This window comes from Callithrix jacchus, chromosome 2 (genome assembly GCF_049354715.1).
Source record: "Callithrix jacchus isolate 240 chromosome 2, calJac240_pri, whole genome shotgun sequence".
In the NCBI taxonomy this organism is placed as follows: Eukaryota; Metazoa; Chordata; class Mammalia; order Primates; family Cebidae; genus Callithrix; species Callithrix jacchus.
This window is the reverse complement of record NC_133503.1, coordinates 57,064,553-57,090,409: the sequence shown is the minus strand read 5'-3', so window position 1 is coordinate 57,090,409 and position 25,857 is coordinate 57,064,553. Positions and strand designations below refer to the sequence as shown.

At 49.8% G+C, this 25,857-nt stretch overlaps 1 protein-coding gene across 29 annotated transcripts in view; it reads right to left on the bottom strand.

Annotated features, from left to right (window-relative positions):
• Window positions 1–25,857, bottom strand: part of MAD1L1 (mitotic arrest deficient 1 like 1) — a 415,821-nt gene that overhangs the window by 136,248 nt on the left and 253,716 nt on the right. For all 29 annotated transcript variants that reach the window (XR_013531716.1, XR_013531730.1, XR_013531734.1 and 26 more), the window contains one exon: window positions 16,897–16,985. Coding sequence is in view for 26 of the 29 variants with exons in the window: in XM_035289591.3 (XP_035145482.1) it covers window positions 16,897–16,985 (89 nt within the window). In the remaining 3 variants the exon portion in view is untranslated. The remainder of the gene's footprint in view (window positions 1–16,896; window positions 16,986–25,857) is intronic.

Below are 25,857 nucleotides of genomic sequence, written 5' to 3'. Positions count from 1 at the left end.
CTGCCTATATGGCGCATCTGCAGGACATGCTTTCAGAGGTGGGGCTGCTGGCCGGGGGCACACGTCTCTGTCACCCCAGCAGGCTCTGTGGGCTGCTCCCACTCACCAACACTCTGAGCACGGGCCTAGAAGGTATTCCTGCAGCAGCAATGCCTCACTCCTCTTGAGACAGGGAGCGCCAGCAGGAGAGACATCTGAGCACAGCCCAGTGTCACATCTCTTGGGAGGGTGGCCACACAGCATGAGACCTAGCACACATCTCTGGCACCAGCTGTGCCTCTTGGAGAGGTTTTGGGAGCCCTGCAAGTGCTGCACCTTTACAAACAACCTCCTCAGTCTCCACATCCAATCTACCAGGGAAGTCCTGGTGCCCAGTACACGGGAGACTGAGGCTCAGAAAGTTGTGTGAGAGGCCCCGCTCACAGAGCCGGTAAGGGGCCTGGCCGGACACCAAGCCTGGAGTAGGGCCTCGGGTGGGTGTTCCTGACCCTCGCCTCCCAGGGCTTCTCAGGGGCATAAACCTGCCCAAGGTGACTGAGTGACCACATGGCGGAGGCCTCCAAGGCCATCTTTGGGAAGCTGCCTTTGGCAGGGATTTCTCAACTTAGGAAGATGCTGGATGAAAAGCTCCCAGGGACCCTTTTAAAATGATACTATGCATTCTGAAGGCTTGGGAGGAAAATGTTTTGAAGGCTGAATTTAAATGAGCGCATGCATGTAGCTGCAGCCATGTTCACAGAATGACCTGTGTGATCCACCCTCACCGCCAGAGAGCAGGTCCACAAGTGCCTGTCTGTGCACTGAAGGGATGCTTTCTTCCGCTGTCCTCCTTTTCTGACAAACTGTTACTGCACAGAGTGAGAAAGAGAACAAACGAATAAACAAGTTGGGGGTGTGTTCGAAAGCTCAGAATTCTGGTTTGCCTTCAAATGGTTCAAAGTAATCAGTTCTGGCATAAGCTTCTTGAAATTGACTTACTTCAACTTCTTTAAACATGAGGAGTGCTACATAAATTAGCTGCCAGCCTAGATTCTTCCTTGGCAAGATGACGCCAATCAAAGCAGGTGCCTGTCTCTGAGTGTGTGCGTGGAAAGCAGCTGGAGGGTAGCCGGGATCTTGCTTATAACAAACCCATCACACACGCTGGAAACTTTTGCAAGAAAAATGTTTAGTTGTTTTTGCTGAACTAAAAGATGCATAATGTTGAGGTGGAGGTGAGTGCTGCAGGTGAGGCTCCCAGGGCCTAGAGAGGAGACAGTAGGGTGACCCAAGACCCAATAGACAGCATCTGGTCCAGGAAGCCCCTCACTCAGGCCAGCCTCCCACAAGTCCCAGGCACCTGCACTGCCCACTAGCCCCTCCCCAGTAGGCCCTGACTACCACACATCACGTTTTACTTCTCTGTCCCCTTCGTCAAATGGCTGGCTCCATGTTTCCAGCCCTGATCATGCTTTCTGGCTCACAGCAGGCACTGATGATAATTTCCCTTGAACAATGGATATGGGAAGCCCACCAGAGAGGCTAGCGAGCAGGATATGTGGGACCCCCATCTCTGGAGATGGTCACACAAGGGTGGGTAGAACCCAGCTTAACCCAATACTTGCTGTGTGTCCTGACATAGAGCACCCCACCCCCCACCCCGTACTTCTGTTTCTCATAAAGAGAGCACACGACAGAGCCCCACAGGCAGCAGTGTGATGGGTGTGCATACCTGCCCTTTCTCTCCCATAGACATGGCAACCAAGCCTGGATGACTGCTCGGCTATGAAAGGCCTGCCACACTGGTGGGCAGGGGATACTGTGGCCCTTCTATCCCCCGCTCTGACCTTAACCTTCTGCCACCATCCAGGCGGTGGTGAGGCTGCTGTACCAGGAGCTCAAGGCAAAGTCCTCCAACACTCAACTGGGAGCTGGAAAAGAAAGCCAACGAGCTTCAGGAGCACTGGACCCTCCCTGCTCAGGAGTATGAACTCCTTCAACCCTGTGGCCCCTGGCTCTGCTCTTTGCACACTGCCACAGGGTGAGCCCATGGGGCTGCAGTGGCAGCAGCAGTGGTAGCAACAGTGGCAGTAGGGAGGCTGAAACAGGAGCCATGTTCTCGGTCTGAAGCTGCTTTGATTCCAGATGAGCAGAACAAATACTTGCTGCGTTTTCCTTTCTGTTTTCCCTCCTGTGGGGCCGGGCATGGGCCAAACCTCCGTGACACCAACAGAGTACAATAGATGGTATAAAGAGAGCCCCATATCCCTGGAGGACCACCAAGGGGAAACCCAGAAATGTAAATGGACCCGGAAGATCACAGAATGGACGGACTAAAAAGGGCTGCCCTGGGGAGGGGTGGTGTCCTGGGTCGGGCCATGCCTGGATCCCATCCAAACTGGCCTATGAAGCCAGTGAGAGCTGAGCTGACCGGCACTGCCAACATCCCAGGCCAAGGAGAGGAGTAATGCCAAGGCTTCACAACCTCAACTGGGATGGGAACTGCACCCCAAAGAAGGTCACTAGGACCTGGGCTAGAGTCCATCCAGGTCAACTCACTGCTAAACTAAAACACTCACATTCCTCACATAACATCTCTCACAATGTTCAGAACATAACCCCGAATTACTCGGCACATGAAGAACCACAGAGATTTCAAGTCAGCTGGGAAAGGCAGTTCCAGCTGCCGGGGCTGAGGAGACAGGGCTGGGTTATATGGAAAGTGCAGCAGAGAGGGGCCATGAGACGGCCCACACAGACAAGCATACACGTGCTCATGGTGAATGGAAACCCAAAGGTCTCAGCAAATTCACAGAAAAGTGAAGTGCTGAAAAGTATTTAAGGAAATAAATGGCTAAAAAATCCCAAATTTGGCAAAAAAAAAAAAAAAAAAACCCTACAGATTCAAGAAGCTAAGAAAACTCCAAACATAATAAACCCAAAGAAATCCACACCCAGACATATCCAAATTAAGCTGCTGAAAACCGAAGGCAAAAAATTGTGAAAACAGAAAAAATCTGCATGACCTCAAAGGGAACAACAATTTGAGCGTCTGCAAATCTCTCCCCAGGCAAGTATGACAGTGAGCAGAAGGAGGAACGCTGCAGTCAAGACCTGCTGGGAGGTGAAGGCCGAGGCCCACGCTGCCTGCCCAAGGTGGAGCTCCTTCAGGAACACAGGAGGAATAAAGACGGCACCACCCCAAGGGAAACTGTGAGGAATCACAGCCACCTGCTCTCTAGGAGTGGCTGCCAGAAATCCTTTAGAAGGAAAGAAGCCACGAAGGATACCTGGAGCATTAATAAGGAAGGAAGAACAGAAACAGCAGCTACCTGGGCATACAGATGATACTCGGCTCTTCCACTGGTTTCTTTAAAACACCGATGACTGAAAACAAAGCCTGTGGCATCTCCATGTAGGTGGAGGGACGGCATGAATGGACAGGGCAAGGGACCTGCAGGGAGGGGCTTCTGGGTGTGACTTCAAGTGGGACAAGACTGATTCTAAGTAGGTAGCAGTAAGTAAGAACTCTGTAATTTCCAGAGCAAACACTCAAAACATCAAACTTGAGAAATACAATCAAATGCCCATCAGCGAAATTAAAATCAAATACTAAACACCGTTCAACAGAAAACAGGAAGTATAAATGGGAAAAAGAAAAATGGAAGAAACAGACAAAATAAATAATGAAATGGTAGCAATGAAAAGAGAGACTGCGTGATGGTTAAGAAACTGACCCGATGACTTGATGTATACAGAAACTCAAAGTATAGGTATAAGTAGGTTGCAAGTCAAAGAACAGATATATTTATAGCAAGCAAACAATACAGTAGAGCCAGCTGGTGGGAGGGCGCAGAAGCAGTGTCCCCCAAGAGCCACAGGCACACCCAGACCCCGACCTGGAATGCTCAGGAATGTCCTGCCAATAGAAGGCTCAGGGCTCCCCAGAAAAATGGCTGATTGTAAAGCTGTGACATAGAGGACACGAGGTAAGTCTGGAGGACGTGGTGCCGGAAAGTGAGGAAGGGCTCAGGAAACCCAATGATGGGGTGGGGTGGGGAAGGGCAGGGCATGGTCGGCCACGGGGAGATCATGCAGTGAAACAAGTGCCTGTGCATGAACCGGATCAGAACACAGAGCACGGGGCAAACAAACTTGAGTCCATGCTGCTAGCAATAAATGAAGAAGTGAATAAACGGGGAAGAGGAGACACTCTCCCTCCCAGAACTCACAACATACAGGTAGAGCTCATCCCTCCAGAGCGGTAGCATCACTTGAGCCCTGAGGGATTCACTTCCAAAGAAGAGAGGGGAGAAAGCACACACAGCTTCATGGAGGAGGCAGCAGGCAAAGCACGCCTTAGTGCAGTGGTCAGGTCCACGGCTGTCGCGTGGACCTTGGGGGTCCCTGATATAATGTGGTGAAAAATGACTTGCAGTGCGTGATCTTTCTTGCAAAAACCACAATCTCAGGTTAATAATGAAACATATCACACAAGCTCAGTTCAGGGGCATTCTAGGGACACCTAAACATACTGTTGAGGTCAGGAGACGCCAGGAAAGACAAACTGTCACAGAGCAGTGGCAGGAGAAACATGACGACTGAAACCAACGTGGTCCCTGGCTGCAACAAGCAGGAAACCCCAGTGGATCCAAACGAGGGCTGGAGATGGGTCCAGAGTCACACCCATGGCGGCAATAAACATCAACAGCACGAGAACTTGGGTGAGGAGGCTATGAGAACTCTCTGTCCAATTTGAACAACTTGCCTATAAACCAAGAATGATGTCAAAATGAAAAGGTGGCGGAAAAGAAAGGAACAAAGTAACACAGAGAATTTGGAGACAAGGTCGGCAAGGACTGGGATGATCTGGACAGCGCCTTTCATCACTTCAGCCCAATCAACACTCAAACAAGGTCAGCAAGGACCTGGAAGAATTGGATGGCACCCTCCATCAGCTGTGAAAGTTCAGCGCAATCAACATTCACAGAACATACCACCCAGGCACAGCCCAACACACACTCTTCTCAAGCACAGAGGAAAGCTGCCCCAAGACGGATCACATGGCTGGGGCCTCACACAAGCCTTCACAAGTTTAAAAGAACTAAAATTATACAAATGATACTCACAGACCATGATCAAATTAAATCAAGTATCAATAACAGCATGGTAATAGGAAAATTCCAAACATTTGAAAATGTAACAACACATATCAAAATATTTCACGGCTTAAAGAACGTCATTACTGAAACCAGAAAGAATTTTTAACAGAACACAACATATCAAAACTTATGGATGGGTTAAACCAGCACTTAGAGAAAAAATTGTAGTTTCAAATATTTACATGAACAAAACAAGAAAGATCTGACCTCAATCAACTAAGCTTCTACCTTAGGAAACTAGAAAAAAGGGGGAAAAACCCAAGGCAAGCAGAAGAAAGACTATCATAAAGAGCAGAAATCAACAAAACTGAAAATAAAACACCAACAGAGAAAAACCAAAGAACCCCAAAAGCGTGTCCTTCAAATGACCAACTAAACTGTAAATCTCTAGCAAGACTGGAAAAGGAGTAAAACAGAGATGACAAGGGAACAATTTCAGGAATGAGAAGTTTCTATTGCAGATGCTGCAGGAGTGCCCAGCGTCACTCCTCTGTGAGGAAATGCAAACCAAAGCCCCATGAGGTGTCACCTCACACCTGTCAGAGCAGCTGCTATACAAAGGCAGGCAATGACAAGTGTTGGTGAGAGCATGTGGTGCTGCTGGTGGGAAATGCAAAGCAGTACAACTATCATGGAAACTGGTGTGGTGCTTCCTCAAAAAACTAAAACTACCATGGGGCCCAGCAATCCCGCTTATGGGTATACACCCAAAGAATATAAAGTCAGCACATCAAAAAGATACCTGCTCTCCCATGCCTGTGATAGCCCTGTTCACTGTGACCAAGGTATGGAATCAACCTCCGTGCCCATCGCAGAAGCAAATAGTGGGATGGTTTACCGGGGGCCGAGGAGGTCAGGGGGGTAGGGAGATGTTGGGCAAAGGACACAAAGATTCAGTCAGACAGGAGGAATACCTTCAAGAGATCTATCATATATCTCAGTGACTACAGCTAGTAACAATGTACTGGATACTTGAAAATCACTAAACAACTACATTTTCAGTGTTCTCACCACACAAACGTTTATGTGAGGTCATGAATGAGCTCAAATCAACCCCTTCCCAATGTATATACATATTTCAAAACATGTTATATACCATAAATTTACACAATCTTGTCAATTTAAAAATGATTTAAAAACCACAGAATTTTTTTAAACCACAGTACATCCATACAATTAAGTATGTCATAGACAAAAAAAAAGAGATTATACCAGGCAGGAGAGATGAGTCAGAAAGCAGAGGACCCGGATGACATGAGCTCCCAGTGAGACCCACAGGACACATATGCAACAGAGAACACACCCTGTCCTCAGGTGTGCCCAGGGAACTCTCCAGAACAGACCCCAATGAGACAGCAGGACATACGTGCAACAGAAGAATATACCCTGTCCTCAGGTGTGCATGGGGTGCCCTCCAGAAGAGACCACATGCCAGTGACCCAATGAGACCTGCAGGACACACATGCCACAGCAGAATACACAGCCCTCAGGTGCACATGGGGAACTCTCCAGAAAAGACTGCATGCCAGGCTACAAAGCAAGTCCTCATAAGCTAATTCATTAACTCAATGGCATTAATGCAACTAAATGAAATTATAAATCAATAACAGAAGGAAAACTAGAAAACTCACAAATATGTGGAAACTAAGTAACAATCTCTTAAACAGCCAGTGGGACAAAGAAATCACAAGGGAATTAAAAAATACCTGGAGATAAATAAAAATAAAGAGGGGAAATATAGAGCTGTGAATGACTATGTTAAAAAGATCTTAAATCAGTAAGCTGATTGTACACTTTAAGAAACCAGAAAAAGAAGAGAAAACTGAACTCAAAGCCAGCAGAAAGAAGAAAATAATCAAGATCAGGGCAAAGATAAGTGAGATTGAGAATAGAAAAACCATAGAAAAAGTCTGCAAAACCAGAAGTTGTTTATTTGAAAAGGTCAACAAAACAGACACATCTTTGCCTAGACTGACTAATAAAAAAGAGAGAAGACTCAAATTACAAAATTCAGAAATGAAAGATGATACACTATTACTGATTTTACAGAAATTACGATTATAGGAGAACACTATGAACAACCGTACTCACGAATTGGATAATTTAGATAAAACAGACAAACTCCTATAAACATATAAACTACCAAAAAACTGACTCAAGAAGAAACAGAAAATCTGAGTAGAGGTATGAACAAGTAAGGAGGCTAAATCAGCAATCAAAAACCTCCAAAAGAAGAAAAGACGACCATCAGACAATGGTCACCAGCTTTACCGGTGAATTCTACCAAAAGGTTACAGAAGAATTAGCAACCCATCTTTCCCAAACTCTTCTAAAAGGCTGGCGAAGAGGGAAAACTTCCTAATTCATTCCAGGAAGCCAACAGCATATGCTGATTTCGAAGCCAGGCAAAGACACTACAAGAAAACTCAGACCAGCAACCTTTCTGAATAGAAATGTAAAAATCCTCAGCAAGTTCCCAGCAAACCCAGTAACTTATTAACAGGATTATACATGAGGTTTATATCAGGAATGCAAGGTTGTTCCTATGAAAATCAATCAGCTAAATACACCACAGTAATAGAATGAAGAAAGACAAACCACATGATTACTGTAATCGAGGCAGAAAAAGCATTTCACAAAATTCATCCTCTATCATAACAAACACACTAAATGAACTAGAAACCTAAGAGAACTGCAGGCATGTGGGGATAAGAAGTACATCCACTTTTATTTGCTTTAATTATTGTTTTAAAACTCTGAAGATAATGCAGCCTCTATGACCTGCTCCCTGGATAAGGGTCCCACTGCCTGCCCTTGGTACTAGCTGACCATGAACTAAGGTTTAAAATGAACGCCTTCCATCGTGCGTGAGTTACGCCTCAACATGATAAATATCCTCAAAACTCTTCTCAGGACTGCAATTATAATTCAGTCACGTGGCCCATGCATGCAGTGCAGTGCTGGGCCCACAGTGAGCCCTGCACAAACGTCAGCTGCCTCTCACTGCAATCACGGCCACCGCTGCTGCTATGGGCAGTGGCCGTCACCACTAAGAAACACAGGGATCGGATTTCTAGGTGCAGCCAGGCTCCCACAGGCTACGAACTCCCGCAGGCTACAGTCAGTCTTTTAAGACACACAAAATTCTCTCTCTTGCACAGAAGTCAAAACACGGCCAACAGTTCACCTTCCTTTTTTTTTTTTTCTTTTTCCCTCCCTGCCTTTCTCACCTTCCCTCTTAATAGGTGAAAACTCGAAACCACTCAAGCTCCAAAAGGGGTTAATCAACTCTACGTTAAGACTCATAAAAGCTTATAAAAACCTGGGGAAGTGTTTATGTTAATATATATAGTGGAGAAACAGGATGCAAGTGATGTGTATTTCACTTTAAATATATTTATATAAATGGAAAAATCATCAAAGACCTCAGTTAAAGATGGTGGCTTGAACATGTGCATTTAAGTGTAATCGCTCTCAAAATCCAGTAAAACAAGAGTAAAGGTTTTGCTTACTTTTTTTGAGGTATTTACCTGAAGACAAAGAAAATAAAAGAAAGCACAATATCAAATAACCTTTAGAACAGAAGCTGGAAAGCTTCCAGATGGATGAGTGTCAAACAATCCCCAAAGAGCTGAATCCTGGGCCAGCAATGGAACAGCCAAGAAACCTTTACAGTACAAGATCCCCAGGTTCAGGGATGCCCACCCCAGCAGTGATTTCCAGAAGCAGGGAGAAGGGAGGGCTGGAACTGCAGGACTGGCCAAAGACCTTGAAAGCAAAATAAAGACATCATTACAGATCCACAGTAATTTGTGGAAAATGTACAAGGAGGACCATATCCTCTTCACTCAATATCCCTCAATGGTAACAACTTAAACAACATCCAAAATTGGAAAGCTAACATTGGTACAATCCTGAGACCGTTCACACACTGCCAGCTCACAGGAACTTCCCTCCATGACTACTCCCATACCACCTGCCATGTGTGTAGACGCGTCCACCCATAACTGCCATTCAGTCACAGACCTGTCCTGACACTGGAAGGCTTGCCCACCTGTCGGCAATGTCTTCAATTTTCTGTGTCAAATTTATCTTAATTATTAACGGTTTGGTAGAATCTCTAGGGAAACCATTTGGGCCTAGGGATAGCCTTCATTTTTAACTATGACTTCCATTTTTTAAAATAGTTTACAAGACTGTTCGGATAACCTACTTCATCTTGGTTGAGTCTGATGACTTGTGGGTTCTAAGGAGTGAGTCCACTACTTAAAGTTGTTTGTAGCATAACACCCTGCTTCATGGCTGTAGGACCTGTAGTTATGGCCTCTATTTCATTGCTGATATTGATGATTTTGGTGGCGTCTTTTAATTTTTGTCAAATTTGCTAGAGGTTTATCAATTTTATTGAATTTTTTTAAAGCCACTGCTTATTGTTTTAATAATTTTCTCTGGTTTTTTCTTTTCAATTTAATTGCTTTTTGCTCATTGTTATTTCCTTCATCCTGCTTGTTCTGGGCTATTCCACTCTCCTTTTTCCAGGCTCTTGAAGCAGGAACATAAATTAGAGAGTGTTCCTCTTTTCCAATGTGAACACTGAGCATGACATAGTTCATTCTCAGCCCCCGTCTGGGTGGCCCCCACTAATTTGGACATGTGTATTTCCATATTGCTCAGTGTACTTAGTTTTACTTGGAAACTTCCTCCCTACGTGGGCAATTTAGAAGCATGTTGCTGAGATTTCCCTGTTGTTCTTCGGTTACTGACAACTAGTTTGGGTTCATTATACTCAGAACACCCAGTCTGAATGAATTCAGTTCTTTCGAGTTTACTGGGGTCTGTCTGATGACCCAGGATGTGATCTATTGCAACTGTCCCATATGAACGTGGAGGCAAGAGTGTTCCACTCATGGACAGGGCATTCCGTAGACACTGATTAGGTCCTGCAAGTTGATGGGACATTCAGCCCCAACAGTCATGGAGGGTGAAGTGCGAGAGTCCTCAACTGTAAATGTATATCTGCCTGATTCTCTGTTCATCCCAGCTGCTTCTGTGTCTTCAGTTTTGAAACTTTTGTTTGGCTCTTATACATCTAGGAGTGCCAGACCTGGGGACAGGGTAGTAGTTCTGCCACCGCACAGGCCTGGTGGACACCATCCTGGCACACACAAGAGTATGGAAGTGCACCTGCTCACAAGGGCCATGGATGGCCGTAGACCTCCCCCATCCTGCTCTGTTTCATTGGTGCTGGGTGAGGTGGAGGCTCCAGTCCCTGCTGGGCACCCCAACACCACTGGATGGGAGAACCAGAGCCGGGCCTGCCTCTGCTAAGTGGCGCCAAAATTCCTGCCATCAGCCCTGCTGACTCTGCCAAGCACAGACACAGAAGCAGTGCCAGCTGCTGAAGGCTGTGGCAGGAGACATGCTCCCCGAGGGGCTGCGCTGATGCCACTGGGTGGGGACAGGGCACTCTGCTGGCTTCTGCTTCTGGGAGTGAAGGGCAGGAGCCTGCATGTCACTCTGTACATCCTGCGGAAGATCTGGCCCTCAGGTAACTCATAGGCAGAGTGCCCCAGTCAGAGGAGTCCTGCAGTAATGAACGCGCTTCCCAGTGCCACCCCTGCTCAGTCCCCAGGAGCTGGCAGCACAGGCCTACCCCACCAGAGTCACCCAGGCTGAGAGGAACGACCAGAGGCCCCCCTCCCAAGGTCTCCCCAGTGGAAGGCCCAGCCAGGTTCCGAGGAGAAGCACAGTACAAAACCACCCCAGCATGGGCAGCTGGGACCACCAAACGCTTAAGGAAATCATCCAAAAAGAAAGAGTAAGGTCCAACACTGGCGGAAAAACAGCAACTCAGAGCAGCAGAAAACAGGTTCAGCGGGAGCAGAAAACTCCAAAAAGCACCATTATTAACATCAAAGACACAGTGAGCCCACTGCACTCGGGAACACTGACAGGATGTTTTCTATGTGAAAGAAGACTCGGAGAACAACAGAAACAGACTCTGGGGAAATGAAGAGTATGGCAACAAATGAAATAAGAATAGGTCAACAAAGCTGAGGAAATACAGAAGGCAGAACAAAAAGAAGGAAAGTAGGACTGAAAGATTAAAAAGGAGAAAACTATTAGAAAATCCAACACCCAAATAAGTTTAAGAAAGAAGACACAGAAAATCAAGGAGAGAAAATACTGAACGCTAGAGCCGAGAAAGCTCTCAAGTGGAAGGGCGTGAGCACCAGAGGAAAGGCCTGGAGTGCCCAGTGCCGCCCCTGGCCAGAGTGTGTGGGCACCCTGAGGATGCTGGGGACCAGGGGAGGCTCTCAGGCTTTCAGAAAGAAGCAAGTCTGGGGCAGAACTGGACCTCAGAATGCACCCTTCTCCACTGGCTGTGGTTGCCAGCCCCATCTGCAGAGCCCGGCAAGGGGGCTGCTGTCACTACCGGCAGCCAGGGAGTGGGCAGCTCTGGATGTCATGGGCCTGCAGACAGTGCTGCCCAGCCAGGCGGAGGCAGCCCACCACCCTCTACCCTGTGGACCTGGCTGCCTCAGCCTGCCCCTGAAACTGCTTGGGGGAGGAAGAATGAGGCTGCAAAGGCTCCCAAAGTCCCATCCTGGACTCCTGATCCCGAGATGCGCTGGGTAGTTCATCATCAGGCCCCCTCGGGACAATGCCCTCCGAACTGGGACCACAGCATCTGAGGGCAACCTCATTCCAGCCGTAGCTGCCCTTCCACTGGGACCAATCACTTGGCCTACAGACCCGCCCAGGGAGCAGGCTTCCCACAGTGGGGGGCAGGAACAGCTTCAGAACAGCACAGAACCAGGGGAAAGTGCTCCCCTTTCCCAGGGGATGAATGCTCCCTGGTGATGGAGGCTGGGCACGGTGAGCTCTAAAATCAACCCACTGGCCTGGAAGCTCCGCAGGCAGGGACTGTCTTTTTGCTTACCTACATGGGGCTTCATGAGCAGACTTAGAGCAACTGTGTTTAATGGTGATTTGATGGATGAAAGGTGGTAATTTCTACAAAAGAACATTAAAAGCCTAGCTCGTGGTTGCCCACACACTCTAGCCCTCTGCAAAGGATGTGGGTCTGGACATTGGGTGTCTGGTGTGTGAGTGGAGATCAAAGAGCACTGTGTGTCCTGAGGAGTGGGGATCCTGGGATGAGTGGGGTCACGGGGTACTTCGAATCCTCTGAGGCAGGCTGGTGTCTCCAGGGCCCCCAGCACCTCCCAGGACCCAGAAGGCATCATACAGCTGGGAAGGAGGCCCGAGTGTGACTAACAGGCGCAGGCACAGACAGGAGAGCCTCTGGAATGAGTGAGCATCTAACCAGTTGCTGAATCCACAGGCAACATTTAGGATTTGCTAGAGCTGCTATTTGACAGCAGAGAGGACAAGCTCAGATTTGTTCCGGCTGAAAGGGCTCCTTAGCTGCTGCCTCTTAAAAATCCTCACTGATGCTTCTGCTAGCTTCTGTGCTAAAAAACAATGTGATGTGATACATGTCATTCGTATACAACAAATATGTGGATGTGAAAATGTGAGTGTGCACATGTGCATGAGCAGGCGTACATACATGTGGCTATGCCTGTGTGAGTGTGAGGATCATCCCTGGTTCTCCTAGGCAGTCAGGGTGGGAGGTGGGACGCAGCACCGTCCCTGACACCCACCGGGCCCCTCTGCTGGCCATCAGCCCATGGTTGCCGAGGGCGGGGCAGCTGCACAGGGTTGGGGGGTCCTGCTGCCATGTGGTATGTGACCCACACATCAGCAGGGCCACAGGTATCTGTGATGTCTTCCTCTGAACCAACCACTTTAGAAAATGTGCCTCTGCACCTTTCATGAAAGGCCTGCAGGAAAAGCACTTCACACTCAGGAGGAGCAGAGATTAAAAGGAGAAATGGGTTCCATCCAAGGCAGGAAGCCTTTCTCATCTCCCCACTCACTCCTCAGCCTTCAAGAGCTGTGCGGAGAGGAAGATGACAGGAAGGCCTCTGGCCTCAGCACTGTAGTGTCTCCTCTCTGGGGAGTGGGGTGGCCGTGTCTGCCTGGTGTCCAAGACACTTTCCTCAGGGGAGGGGTCTGCAGCCTGCCAGGGCCCCTGTTGTCCCACCCACATGCCAGACGAGCTGCCTGCCATGGTCCCAGGAAAATTAAGCACAAGCCGTGACACATGTGCCCACACTCAGGACAACAGTGAGCTGCAAATGTGGATGCTTCCCTGAGGTGCACCAATCCTGCTGCGGGCTACAACAGGAAACTGACCCTGAGAACACTGACGCCTGAGAAACTGAAGCTACGACAGGAAACTGAGGCATGGCAACGAGACCCTGAAAACACTGCACCTGCCAAGAGCCTGGCGTGGTGGGGGTGGGGGTGGGAGGGCAGGCCACCCCTGCCGAGGCTGAGTGGGGAAGGGGCAGGGAAGCTGCAGGAAGGAGGAGCTGTGGAAGAGCAAGCTTGGAAGGACATGTGCTGAGTACAAAAAGCAAAACAGCCTGGCCTGTGCCCTGGCTGGGCAGAAGACCTTGTCTGCATGGTCAGTAGAGCCACCTCTCTCCTGAGGCTCAGGGAGACAGCCCAGGCTCCAAACATCCCTCCCCCCGACCACTGGGCCTGACTGAGTCCTTTGCAAAAGCGCCCGCATCACCCAGCTTCCCTGTCACCGCACACTCCAAGGCCCTCTCCCAGGTCCTCCCAGATCCACTGGCTCCCAAATCCTGACCACAGCTGCTGCTTGGCCTGGACGAGGCCTGGCAGGCCGGCAAGAGTGGGCAGTATGTGTTGTAGGCCCAGCCCCAGGCTCTCAGCTGCTGCTCTGGAGAGAAGGCTGTGCTGAGAGGTGAGGGTGATCTGCTGGCATCTCCCAGCACAGCCCTCTACACAAAAACACGCTGTCCTGATTCCCATGAGTTAGCCACAGAGGCCGTTCTTGGCACAGCTGCTTTTTCCAAACAAGAAGGTGGGGACGAGAAGCTTTGACTTTGATGTAAAAGATATCAATGACAAAGGCCTTTTCTTAAATTGTAAAAATAAAGAAACCCTAAGCATGCTGGCTCACACAAATCTGACACATGCCTGGCCACACTCCCATCAACGGCAGAACGAAACACTTTAGGTGCCAAAAGGCCCAGCAGAAAGCAGAATGCCATCTCTGAGAGTGGAGCCATGTGGCACAATATGGGCTCCTGCGTGGGCAGCCAGGGGCCGAGGCAAGCTGACCTTCCCACACCCTCCGCTGATGCTGGAAGCCACAGCTACAACTCCCCAAATTTAAGCCTTTTCTTAAATTGTAAAAATTTAAGAAAACAGGACCAGCCTGCCTCATGAGGCATTCCAGACCCTGCAGGGTGAGGTACCAGCCACAACAGCCCAGCACTTTCAGACACTGCCACACACAGCCTCTCTTGCTGTGCCTGCTCTCCAGAGGCCCTTCTTCATGATGACAAGGCATGGCCTCTGCTGCTGGCCCCAGCTCCCCCTCTCCCAGCAGATACCCATTGAAGCCTGTCCGACACTTCATCCAACCTTAGTCTTGGCAAGCTCCTGACCTGCCTGGAGTGCACTTCTGGGCCATTTCTTCCATCTGGATAAACGCTACCCCCTCTCTGAGGCCCCAAGGCCTGCTGCTCTGTGTGGAAAGGGTCTTCCTCACCAGGCAGGGCTGCTCCTGCAAGTTGGGGTGTGTGGGAGGCATGTTTTGTTCATCCCTGCACGGGAAAAGCCAATTCCAGCTTCAGAGGGGCTCCCAGCGCCAATGCCTGACAAGCAGGTGGTGGGGCCAGCCTCTCTGCCACTCTCCTCCTCCCCTCCCCAGCCCAGCAGCCATGCTGCCTTCCAGCCACACTCTTCTACTTTACAGCCTTGAGTGCCTCCCATCCGCCTAAGAAAGAGACTGCATGCTCACCATGCCCCATCTCCAGCTTCTCCCACCACACTGACCCTCACACACAGATTCCCCACCACCAACTCGAAGATGCATGGAGATGCACTCCTGTCCAGCAGACACCGACTGTCATGGCACCGCGTGCACCTTACAGGCTGCGATGATACAGCCATGCCTCTACATGAAGAATGTCCCCCAGGTCCTCAAGACACGGAAGACACTAATGAAGACAGAGGGTGCACTGGTGCCCACTCATCACTCCACCTGTCTCCGTACTCGGCCCTGAGGAGGCCCACAGCACACACTCAGTATCTGAACACTTGAACAGCTGAATGGACACAAACCAAACCACTCAGAATTCGGTGGGTCCCAGAGAGGGCGATTTGTAAGGCACAGCCTGTGCATGAGGAAGGCTTCAGAGACACTGGAGGAACCTCAAATCTAGAAGGGATCACAGTGGCCATGTGAAGAGCACTTCCTGGGCCAGCGCTGGACGAAAGGCATCCCTTTTCCTGCTTTACTCATGGCAACCCTGAGAAAGAGGGGTCATCCATGGGTGAAAACCGGAACCCCAGCGAGTGGGTGTGACGCAGCAGAGGCCGCTGCCACAGTGGGGCCCAGGGGCCCACACCAAAGGTGTGTGGCAGGGGGAGGGTGCTCTCTCCCCACCACCACCACCCTCATCTCACTGCAGGGCAGCTTGATGTCCCCTGGAGCTGTCTCGGTACCCTGTTCTCAGTTCCTCTGACCACCAGGAGAAAGCCTGGATGCCCAGGGCCTGGCCTGCTGCAGACACTCAGAGCAGAGGAGTGGCCAATACAGGTAAGCTATGGGCCTCCTGACACCACCCTGTGCCCACAGCCACCACCTGCTACAAGGGATTCTGGCATGACACTTGGGTTGCCCACAGCCACTTTCAATCCACACTGGAAGTGGCAGCACCAACATAGGCACCAAAGCAGAGTCAGGAGTTCCAGCTGTGTCTCCCTGGAGACCTCTTGCCTGAGGATCCTGATGGGTCCACAAGGCAGGGGGAGAGGAAGTGAGCTCCAGAAAAGCAGCCTGGCCTGCTGCCCCTGCTCTAGGGGCACTGTGTGCAAGCAGGAGCTAGGGTGAGGGTGCCCCGGACAGCCCGGTGACAGAGAGTCAGCAGCGTGTTGGAAGCATGGCTCAAGGGCTGCTGGATATGCCTGGCTGCTGCACTGCCTGGGCTGTTCTAAACCAGTGCAGCCCTCTTGGTACAGCACTGTCGTGCAGCCCCTGAGGCTGCAGACCCAGCTCTAGTTCGACCCCGCGACAGAGGACCCACTCCCTTCTGAGCGTCAGGGACACTGAGAGGCCCCTGCTGTCAGCGCTGGCTGGAAAGACGCTGCTGAATAAAGGCCCATACCACCAGAGATGAGTGTCTTTGCAGAGAGGAACCTATGCGAGTGGGAAGTGACATTAAAAAAAGCCCTTACAGGAAGGCAGCAGAGGAGCAAATTAACTCCAGTCACCAACAGGGGAGCGCCCAGAGAAGGCCTCAGGCTGGAGCAAGGGGACAGGAGGCCAGCAATGGACGTGTCTCCCACACTCCCCTCCTCTGGAGAGGGCACACCTGAGCATGCGCACCTCACTGCTGGGGGATACACCTGAGCATGCCCACCTCCTCCCCAGGAGACACACCTGAGCATGCATACCTCCCTACTGGGGGACACACCTGAGCATGCCCACCTCCTCCCCAGGAGACACACCTGAGCATGCATACCTCCCTACTGGGGGACACACCTGAGCATGCCCGCCTCCTCCCCAGAAGACACACCTGAGCATGCCCACCTCCTCCCCAGGAGACACACCTGAGCGTGCCCACCTCCTCCCTGGGAGACATACCTGAGCATGTCCACCTCCTCCCTGGAGAACAGGAAGCTTTGCTCGGGAGAGCTGGACTGAGACTTTAGCATCTTCAGCTCCATCTCCAGCTAGAAGAAAGCAAAGGACAGAGGGTCAGCACATGCAGGCGGCCCCAGGCATGAGGGGAAGCTCCACCCCTTGCTGCACCCAGCCCAGGCCCTGAGACCACCTCCTGGTAGCACCCAGTCCAGGCCCTGAGACCACACCCTGGCAGTACCCCCGCCCTGGGCTGGGAGCTTCAGGAGAGATGCACTCTAACTTTGCAAACTCAAGTTCTCTCACTTTTTTGGTGCTTCTGTCTCCTGCTCCAAAGCCTGGCTCACCCCATCATGAAGGGAGGAAGAAGGGCAGCATGGACCCAGGGAGGGGAGGACAGGTGCCAGCAGGGACCAGAGCAGCCAGAGGCCCCCATCAGTGAGGCTGCAAAGCCTGCCAGACCGCAGTGAAGGATGACTCAAGGGGCACAACACCCACTGGGCTGAGGCATAATAGGGGCTGGGAAAACAGGCACTGGAGGGAAAGGTGTGCAGTGTGCAAGGGGGTGGGATATGCCAATTACCCTGATCTAATCTATATATTACATGTTCTAAATCATCACTATGTACTCCATAAATATCTACGATTATCATGCGTCCATTAATAAGATAGATCTATAGTCCAGACAACAAACATGGAAGGCCATGCCCTGAGCAGCCTCTCCCCAACTTCCAACCCAGCCACTCACCCCCAACTCTCAGCCAACCAGCGTTCTGATGTTTGAGTATATGTTCCTTCCGTAGGCTGCTGGTGCACATGCACACATGCCAGCAGCATGTCTATGTTTTTCCTCCTACCCACTTCATCTTTTTTTTTTTTTTTAACAAAAATGGTAAGATGTCCTACACATCATTTGGTACCTTGCTTTTTCCACTAAACACACACACACACACACGGGGGGGGGAGGAGAGAGTGTCAGTCTTGCTCTATTGCCCAGGCTGGAGTGCAATGGTGTCATCTTGGCTCACTGCAGCTCCTGGGTTGAAGTGGTTCTCATGCCTCAGCCTCCCTAGTAGCTGGGATTACAGGCACCCACCACCACATCTGGTTAATTTTTGTATTTTTGGTAGAGACAGTGTTTCACCATGTTGGCCAGGCTAGTCTCAAACTCCTGACCTCAGGTGATCCGCCTGCCTTGGCCTACCAAAGTGCTAGAATTAACAGGCATAAGCCATGGTGCCTGCCTTTTCTTCTATTTTGTAACTTATCTTTGTATACATGATTTTACATTTTTGTTTCCCACCCCATTCCCTAAATTCCAATTGACTACAGCAGTTTTCAGTTGATTCTTTTGGCACACAGTCATATCAGCAGCAAAGAGCAACAATTTTCCAATTTTCCTCCTCTTTCCCAATATTTATACCTCTGGTTTCTTTCTCTTGTCTAATCTGGATGACTAGTATCTCCAGAATAATGTTAAATCACAGTTGTAATGCTGGACATCCTTAAGTGGTCTGTGACTTCACTGAAGCTGAAGCTAATACTTTCTTATTTAGAGTACATCACCTTTTGCTTGAAACAGGTATTTTCTATTATGCTGAGAAATTACCCATATGTTCATACTTTATTAAGAGTTTTTCATCAAAGCTGAATGTTGGATTTTGTAACCTGCCTTTTCAGCAAATATGAAAAGGCTATTCTATAAATTGATATCCTAAAATCAAGCTAACAGACTGGTCCTGCAATAAATCCTACTGCATATGGTGTGTTTTAACAAGCTGCTGAATTTCTCCTGACACGTTAACACTGACACCAATACATGTATGTGCGTGCACATGCATGCACACACACACAGACACTGGCATGTGAGACCTTTGCAGTTGTTGGTGTCAACACGATACTCACTTCCAGAATGCCTTCCCTCCTTTTCCCACAGTCTGAAACGGTTTACACAGTGTTGAAAGTATCTGCACTTTGAAGATCTGGTAGAATTTCCCATGACACTGGCTTGGCCTGATGCATTTTCTGTCTCTTCCCTTTTGTGGTCGGGGAGAGCAGCCCTGGCAACTTTGGGACAACTTTTTTCTGCAATAATTGGTCTGTTTGAAATGTCTCTCTTTTGGGGTTGGGATTGATAAATAACATTTCCCTAAAAAGTTATTCATTTCCTACATATTTTTAAATTTGCAAATGGAATTGAGATATTAATTAATTAATATAATAATTTTTATAGGATTCAGATAGAACTCATTATTCTTTTCAACTTTTTAACTTTTGCTTTTATTTTACCCTTCAGATACATAAAATTTACATGCAGTAAAGTGCTGAATCTTATGGGCACAGCTTGATGACTTTTTATACATATCTACACCTATGTATCCACCATCCAGATCAAGACACAGCATTCTCAGCACACCCGAAAGCTCTCTCATGCTCCTGCTCAGTCAATAACTCCAGGCAATTAGTCTTGTTTCTTATTTGGGATGGTGATACTGCCTATCAATTTTTCATTAGAACTGTGAATAATTCATGTTTTATTAGCTTTATTTCAAATAATAGGTATTTGAATTTATTTATTATTTCTACCATTTTTCACTTTCCTATTAACTTCTGCTTAATCTTTAAAAATTCCTACCTTTTAGTTTTACCACAGTTTATTTCCTTTCATTCTCTGACTTCTGGGGGTGAAGCTCTAGTCCATATACTTACATGCTTTCTTGTTCAATGATACAAATACTTAAACTTGTGAATTTAGATGTTTCCCACAGGCTCTGATGACAAATGTTTTTGTGACAATTATTTTTCAGATTTTATGCACTTTTGAATTGTACTTCTTTGAACCAAGAATTGTTTAAGACAGTGTTTTGTTCTGTTTGGGTTTTGTTTTTTAATTTCCAAGTGTTGGGAGGTTTCTTTTCTGGTTTTGTTCTTGATTTCACATTTTACCACACTGCAATCACAGAAGGCTGTATTAGTTCTACTTATTTTAATTTATAAAGGCTTTCTCTATTACTGATATATAATCTTTGTGAATGTTGTGTTCTATGCTTTCTCTTTAACACGAGTATATTCTCTAATTTGGGAGAGAGGAGTTTTAGACATACATATATTTTTCTGTTTTTCCATTATTCTTTGCCCACTTGATATACTACAGATTAGGGTGTAAAATAAATTCTGCTACTGGCATCTTTGACAATCTCCCCTTGACTCTCTCCTCATCTTTGCTCTTCCCAACAGCAGTGATGTGTTATTTGGCTAATCCATCCACACCTCACTCTGAAGAGTGCCCACCTTTGTTTCTGAGAGGCTTCCAGCCTGAACTCACGCTACATTGAGAGCATAGCTCCTGCCTTCCAGGTTCACCTCACCAGAATGCCTTTGCTTCCCATATTTTCCAACATGTTTGGTTTTGCTTTGCAATCCAATCAGGAAGTCCTTTCCTTTTCATAGGAGAGTTTAGCTATATAACGATTTCTAGTTCTGTTGTATTATGTTGTTATGCTTTCAATTTTATAGCTTTTACATCTATGTCATTCTGTGGCCTTTTTAATCTGGTTTACTTTTTTACATGTAATTCAAGGCTTAGAAAAGTGTGCATGTTTTATTCTGACTGCTTTTATAATTCAGCTTTGCTTCACATCTATACTTTGCTGTTAGACAGTACCTCTTGTATCTCCTATGTTGAGTGCCTGACTAGTCAGATATATGACCCTTACTGTTTCACTTTATACGGTCTGTGATGGTTCATCTCATGTGTCCACTGGACGGGACCTAGGGCACTCAGATCAAAACACTTTCTGGGTGTGTATGGGAGGGTTTCTGGATGAGATCAGCACTGGAATCAGGAACTCAACGGACTGCCCTCCACAGCATGGGCAGGCCTCCTCCAACCCCTTGAGGGCCCAAAGGAATGAAAATTGGAGGGGGCGAGTGTTCCCCCTTGACTGCCTGGTGGCCTGAGCCAGGGCAGCTTCTGTTCTCTGCCCCAGGCTGCACTGGTTCTTAGGCCTGCAGAGCTGGACTGACTCATACCTGGACTCTTCCAGGCCACCCCTGTGCAGATGCAGACCATGGGCTTCCCAGCCTCCATCACCACAAGCCAGGTCCTCACATCAATCTCTCTGGATGGACCAGTCTACTGCCTCTGGCTCTCTAGCGAACCTAATATGCAGCTCCATCTACTCTCCCTACCTGATGCTGTCTTTAGATGGTGTGCCTTTGTCTTTGACTCTCAATGGTAAGGATGTCATCCTCGTGTTGTCTCCTCCCTCTGTCATCTTGACAGTTCTTTTTGAATCTCTGACATGTGGCAGTTACATTTCCCACTTCCACATTCATTTCATCTTCCAGTTCAGGAGATGGAACTCTTGCTACTGGGGTTCTTTTCCATAGTTTTTCCCATGATTCACCTCCCTGTGCTTCTTCTGGTCACCTTCCTTCCCATGCTACCCGCTTCCTGCCCTTTGATCTTCCAGGTCCCATCTCATGCACCTGCCAGTCTCACCATCTCTTCTTGGAGCATGTGCGTTTCCACGGAAGCCTTGCAGACTCTACTGCCTCATTAACGTTTATTTCTTGACAAAATGTCTGGATACAATTTTCATCTGCTCAGTGTCAACTGTTTTTCTGTGAAAGATTTTCTGCCGTTTGTTTTTCTTCTTTTTCTCCTTTGCTCTTACACAAATGTGTGGAGTGACCTTTACTGCTCACTGCTGAAGATGAGTTTTATTGAAGCTGGCTCTGTGCACAGGTTCACAGTGGGGAAGGAAGGGCTTGCTTCCTTTTATCTGAAATCCAGTGACAGTTTTGCTGAGAGTCCAATCAGCCTCCAGTAGCTCTCTCCGGCAGGAGAGAAGGGACACTGTGAGTTTTCCTAAGAGCAACTGTTCTCCTCTCCTCTCTGCCAGAGATGTGGCTTCAAGCACGTCATGTACTTGTGTGACCCTTCAGCTCAGCAGCAACCTCTGCTGCAGCTGGGAACCACATGCCACTCCAGGGACCCTGTTCCAGCTGCCACCCGGCCCCACCACCACAGAGCCAGGGCTCAGGGTCTGCCTCTCACAAGGGTTCCTGCCAGCAAGGGAGTTCTATTCAGTGGCTCTGCTCTCGGCTTCCCTGGGGATGTGCCTGCTCACTGCACTCACCTAATCCATAGGCTGCCTGCCTCCTGCCTGGGTCTTGGTTTTCAGCTGCATTTCTGTTTTGTCAAAACTTAAGGGCCATTTTGGTTTTCATGCTTCCTGTTATTTGTGGATGATTTCCAGGAAACAAGAGGGAAATGCTGACATATGCCACAATGTTCAGAGCAAAAAACAAGCCCTTTTATTTTAATGTATAATCTTAGATACATAATTAAGCTCTCAACTGTATTCTCACAGTAGCCAATGCCTGCCCTCTGCCCAGCCTGTGCCTGACACCCCCAGCCATGCTGCAGGTCCTCCACCCATCCTGTACCTCTCCACCAGGCCAGCTCTCACCCCTATATCCCAGAGCCACAGAGGGGCAGACCCACAATCCACACCCATGGCTCACCATCCACCTATACCCCCGCTCCCATCTGCCATTTAGATCCAAGTGAAATGCCACCTTCCCCACAATCTGTCCCAGCAGCTCCCCACCCATCCCCTACCAGCCAAAGTGCCTGCCCCTACTCCTCTATGACTGCACCCTCTACTCCACCACAGGACACAGTGACTGGCACGTGACTCTCCTCCCTGCGGGACAGGGCATTCCCTGGAGGAGATGTGGCAACCATGTAGGGCCCTGTTGCCAGTACAGAACCTGGCACACAGTGCTCCAGGCATGCACATGGGTGGGCACATGGGCAATGAGGGCACAGTGGACATGAATGTGGCAATGGCCACTTTCCGGGCATGTAGAGTGTGTGTGCAGCTGAGCTCGGGATGGGGAGGCACTGGGGTGGGTCGAAGCAGCCAGGATAAAGCAGAGTGAGCTGCCCATGCTGAGCAGACAGGACCTAGCGTCTAATGACCTGCTGGCCACCACTTTAAGAAGCTGTGTAGACATATCAGTATTTAAAAGAAAGAAAGCCATCAGGTGGGGAAAAGAGGCAGGCAGGGGAAGAGGAAAAGCGAGGATGGTCCCAGGGTGTCCTCAGCACCAACTGCAGCGCCTCTCCTGGTCACCAGGCCCACACAACGGGGCCACTGCCACAGCTGCCCAGCAGCCCTGGTTCCATGCCTTTTCTCCTGGGGACTCGGCAGGTGGAGAGGAGGGTTCCTTGTGAGGACCCGTGGGACCCACTGGCAGGGCTCCGGTGCAGGGAAGAAGCATTCTCAGAGGTCACTCACAGGCACCCGAGCCTCCAGCCCTTGCTGTGATGACAGAGATAACAGCACCTGTCCCTGGGTATCTGGGCTCCAGGGCCCAGCCCAGGCAGGGGGACACTTCTGAAGCTCGGACCTCCCTCTGGGGCAGCCTACCACCTAGGGAGGTGGCTGAGCTGGCAGGAAGTTGAACAGGCCCCTAGGAGGCAGCCTCACTGAGGGCCTGCAGAATGCATACTTATACCTGGGGCAGGCCCATGAGAGGTGAGGAGCAGCAGGAGGCCTGTGAGGGCGGGAAGACCCGGAAGGAAGGGAGCAGCAGGCAGTCAGCAGCATGCGTAAGCGCAGGTGGGAAGGTGGAATCCAAAAAGAGGGCACTGGGGACAAGGAGAGTGACCTGCTGAACGCTTCCCCAACATGGGGAAGACTCACCTCCAGTATCTCCCAGGGGCAACTCAGCCCCTGCATCAGGTGGCACAAACAGCACCCCAGCTGTCCCCTGTTCAGGTGCTACACACAGCAGCCCAGCTGTCCCCTGTTCAGGTGGTGCACACAGCACCCCGCTGTCCCAGTTCAGGCAGTACAACAAGCCTGTCCATGGAATTCGTTCTCTCTGGCCAAACCATGTGCCCACACCACCCTGCAGGAGGCAGGGCCATGTGCCCTGGGCCCTCCACATCCCTTCCTGAGGCCCACAGATGGCCGTCTCCTCCCTGACAAGGCCCTGACACCCAGCAAGAGTGAGAGCCCTCATATCATATAACTGAGAAGGGTCTAGTATCCAGATACATAAAGACTTTTACAACTAAACAACAAAACCCCACTGCAAAGCAGGCACTGGATGGGACACATGCTTCTTCAGAGAAGACATGCGTGGCCGATAAGCACAGGGCAAGCAGCTCAGGACCATTGGCCTCAGGGGAACATGAGCCAAAGCAACAGCAGCCACTTCACACCTGCCAGAAGGGCTCCAATAAAACATGGAAAATGGCAAGCATCACTGTCACTTGTCCCATGCCCAAGAGTGTTCATTTGTGTCCTCATTTTTTACAGTGAGTCTGGCTAGAGGTTTATCAATTTTATCTCACAGAAACAGATTTTTGTCTCATTTACAGAACTCAACTGTGCGTTCTACTGAGACAAAGCAACCTGTCGATTTCAGGTGGGGCCAACAGGGAGAGGGGGCACAGTTGTGAGACCTCAGAGGCAGGAGCTACCTCACCCTGGAAGACGGAGCTCACCCAGCAGCATGTGCACTGCCCAGACACAACCTGAAACAGGTGTGGGGGACCCTGGGAGAGCAGCCTGAGAGTGAGCACAGATGTCCCAGCAGCAGCTCCAGCCTCAGTGTGGATTAGCCTCAGCATGGATCGGCCTCAGCACAGACCAGCCTAAGTGTGAACTGGCCTCACTGTGGATTGGTTTCAGCATGGCCCAGCCTCAGTGCAGACAGGCCTTAGCATGGCCCAACTTCAGTGTAGACAGGCCCCAGCATGGCCCAGTATCAGTGTAGACTGGCCTAGGCATGGTCCAGCCTCAGCGCAGACCGGCTGGCCTTCTGGAAACTGCCCCATGTCCCTCTGCCTATAAGGTCCCTCCCTCCTCAAGTGCAGGCCTGGCTTGCCAGATCCACTCATAGCCTCGAACTTCATGAAACATTAATGCTAATGGTCCTAGTGGCAAACTCACTAGTACAGCATAACCTTTAAATAGAGACCTTGCACTCGGTTTAATTTGGGAAGATGCAGGGTGTGATCCCAGAGGCCTTCCCTAATGCCACAAAGTAATAACAGGAGGAGGAGCAGGGTAACTCCCCCCACCACAATTCTAATCCACAGGGCTGCTGCTGAGTGCCAGAGCAAGGGTGTCCACATGCAGTGCACCCGTGCCATCTCATCGCCCACTCATGCAGCATCCCTGAGTCTTAGCTGTACCCTGTACCCCATGTGGTGGTGGTGAGGCTGAGCCCAGGGCCTCACAAAGCTCTTGCTGCGAGGTGAGGGCCTGTATTCCGGGCTTCCAAGGGCTGACTGGGGCAGAGACCCTGGGTCTCTGAGAGATGAGAGGGTGCTGAGGTCAGAGCCAAGCATCTTGGTCAGAGGCCACCTTTCTGCTCAGCTCTGCACCCTCTGGCACCAGGCAGGCTTCTGGAGTGGCTGTGGCTTCCTGGGGAGGGCTGGGGGGGATCTTAAGTGGAGTCCATTCCCCAATTTCCTTTCCAGCCTGGAGAAGACACAGGCGCAATGGGCCGCAGGCAGCCCTACTGGCTCACCCAGCGATTTCCTGGTGAGCACAGCTGTGCACCTGAGCTGGGAAATGCCTTCTCTTCAGAAAAAAAGCAGCCCGGCTGGAGGACACGTCCCAGCAGAATGTTCACCTGAGGCCACCATCATTCCTCAGGATGACTCCTCAGGCACCACCCCTGGGAGCAGGCCGCTGGAGAGCCAGAGCAGCTGTGCTTGGAGGAAGTGGGGCCTCACCACAGGGCTGTGGCATGTCCAGGGCCACCACTGCTGCCCTCACGAGCACTGCTGGGCAGCTGAGCACCTGTCCCACTAGAGCGCCGCTGCTCTGACTGCCAAGCTGGATACCCAGCCCCATTTACAGTCACAGAGGAGTACTGGGAAACCAGCTGGGTGGTGTCTGTGAATGTGGCTTCCAAGGGCTCTAGAACCTT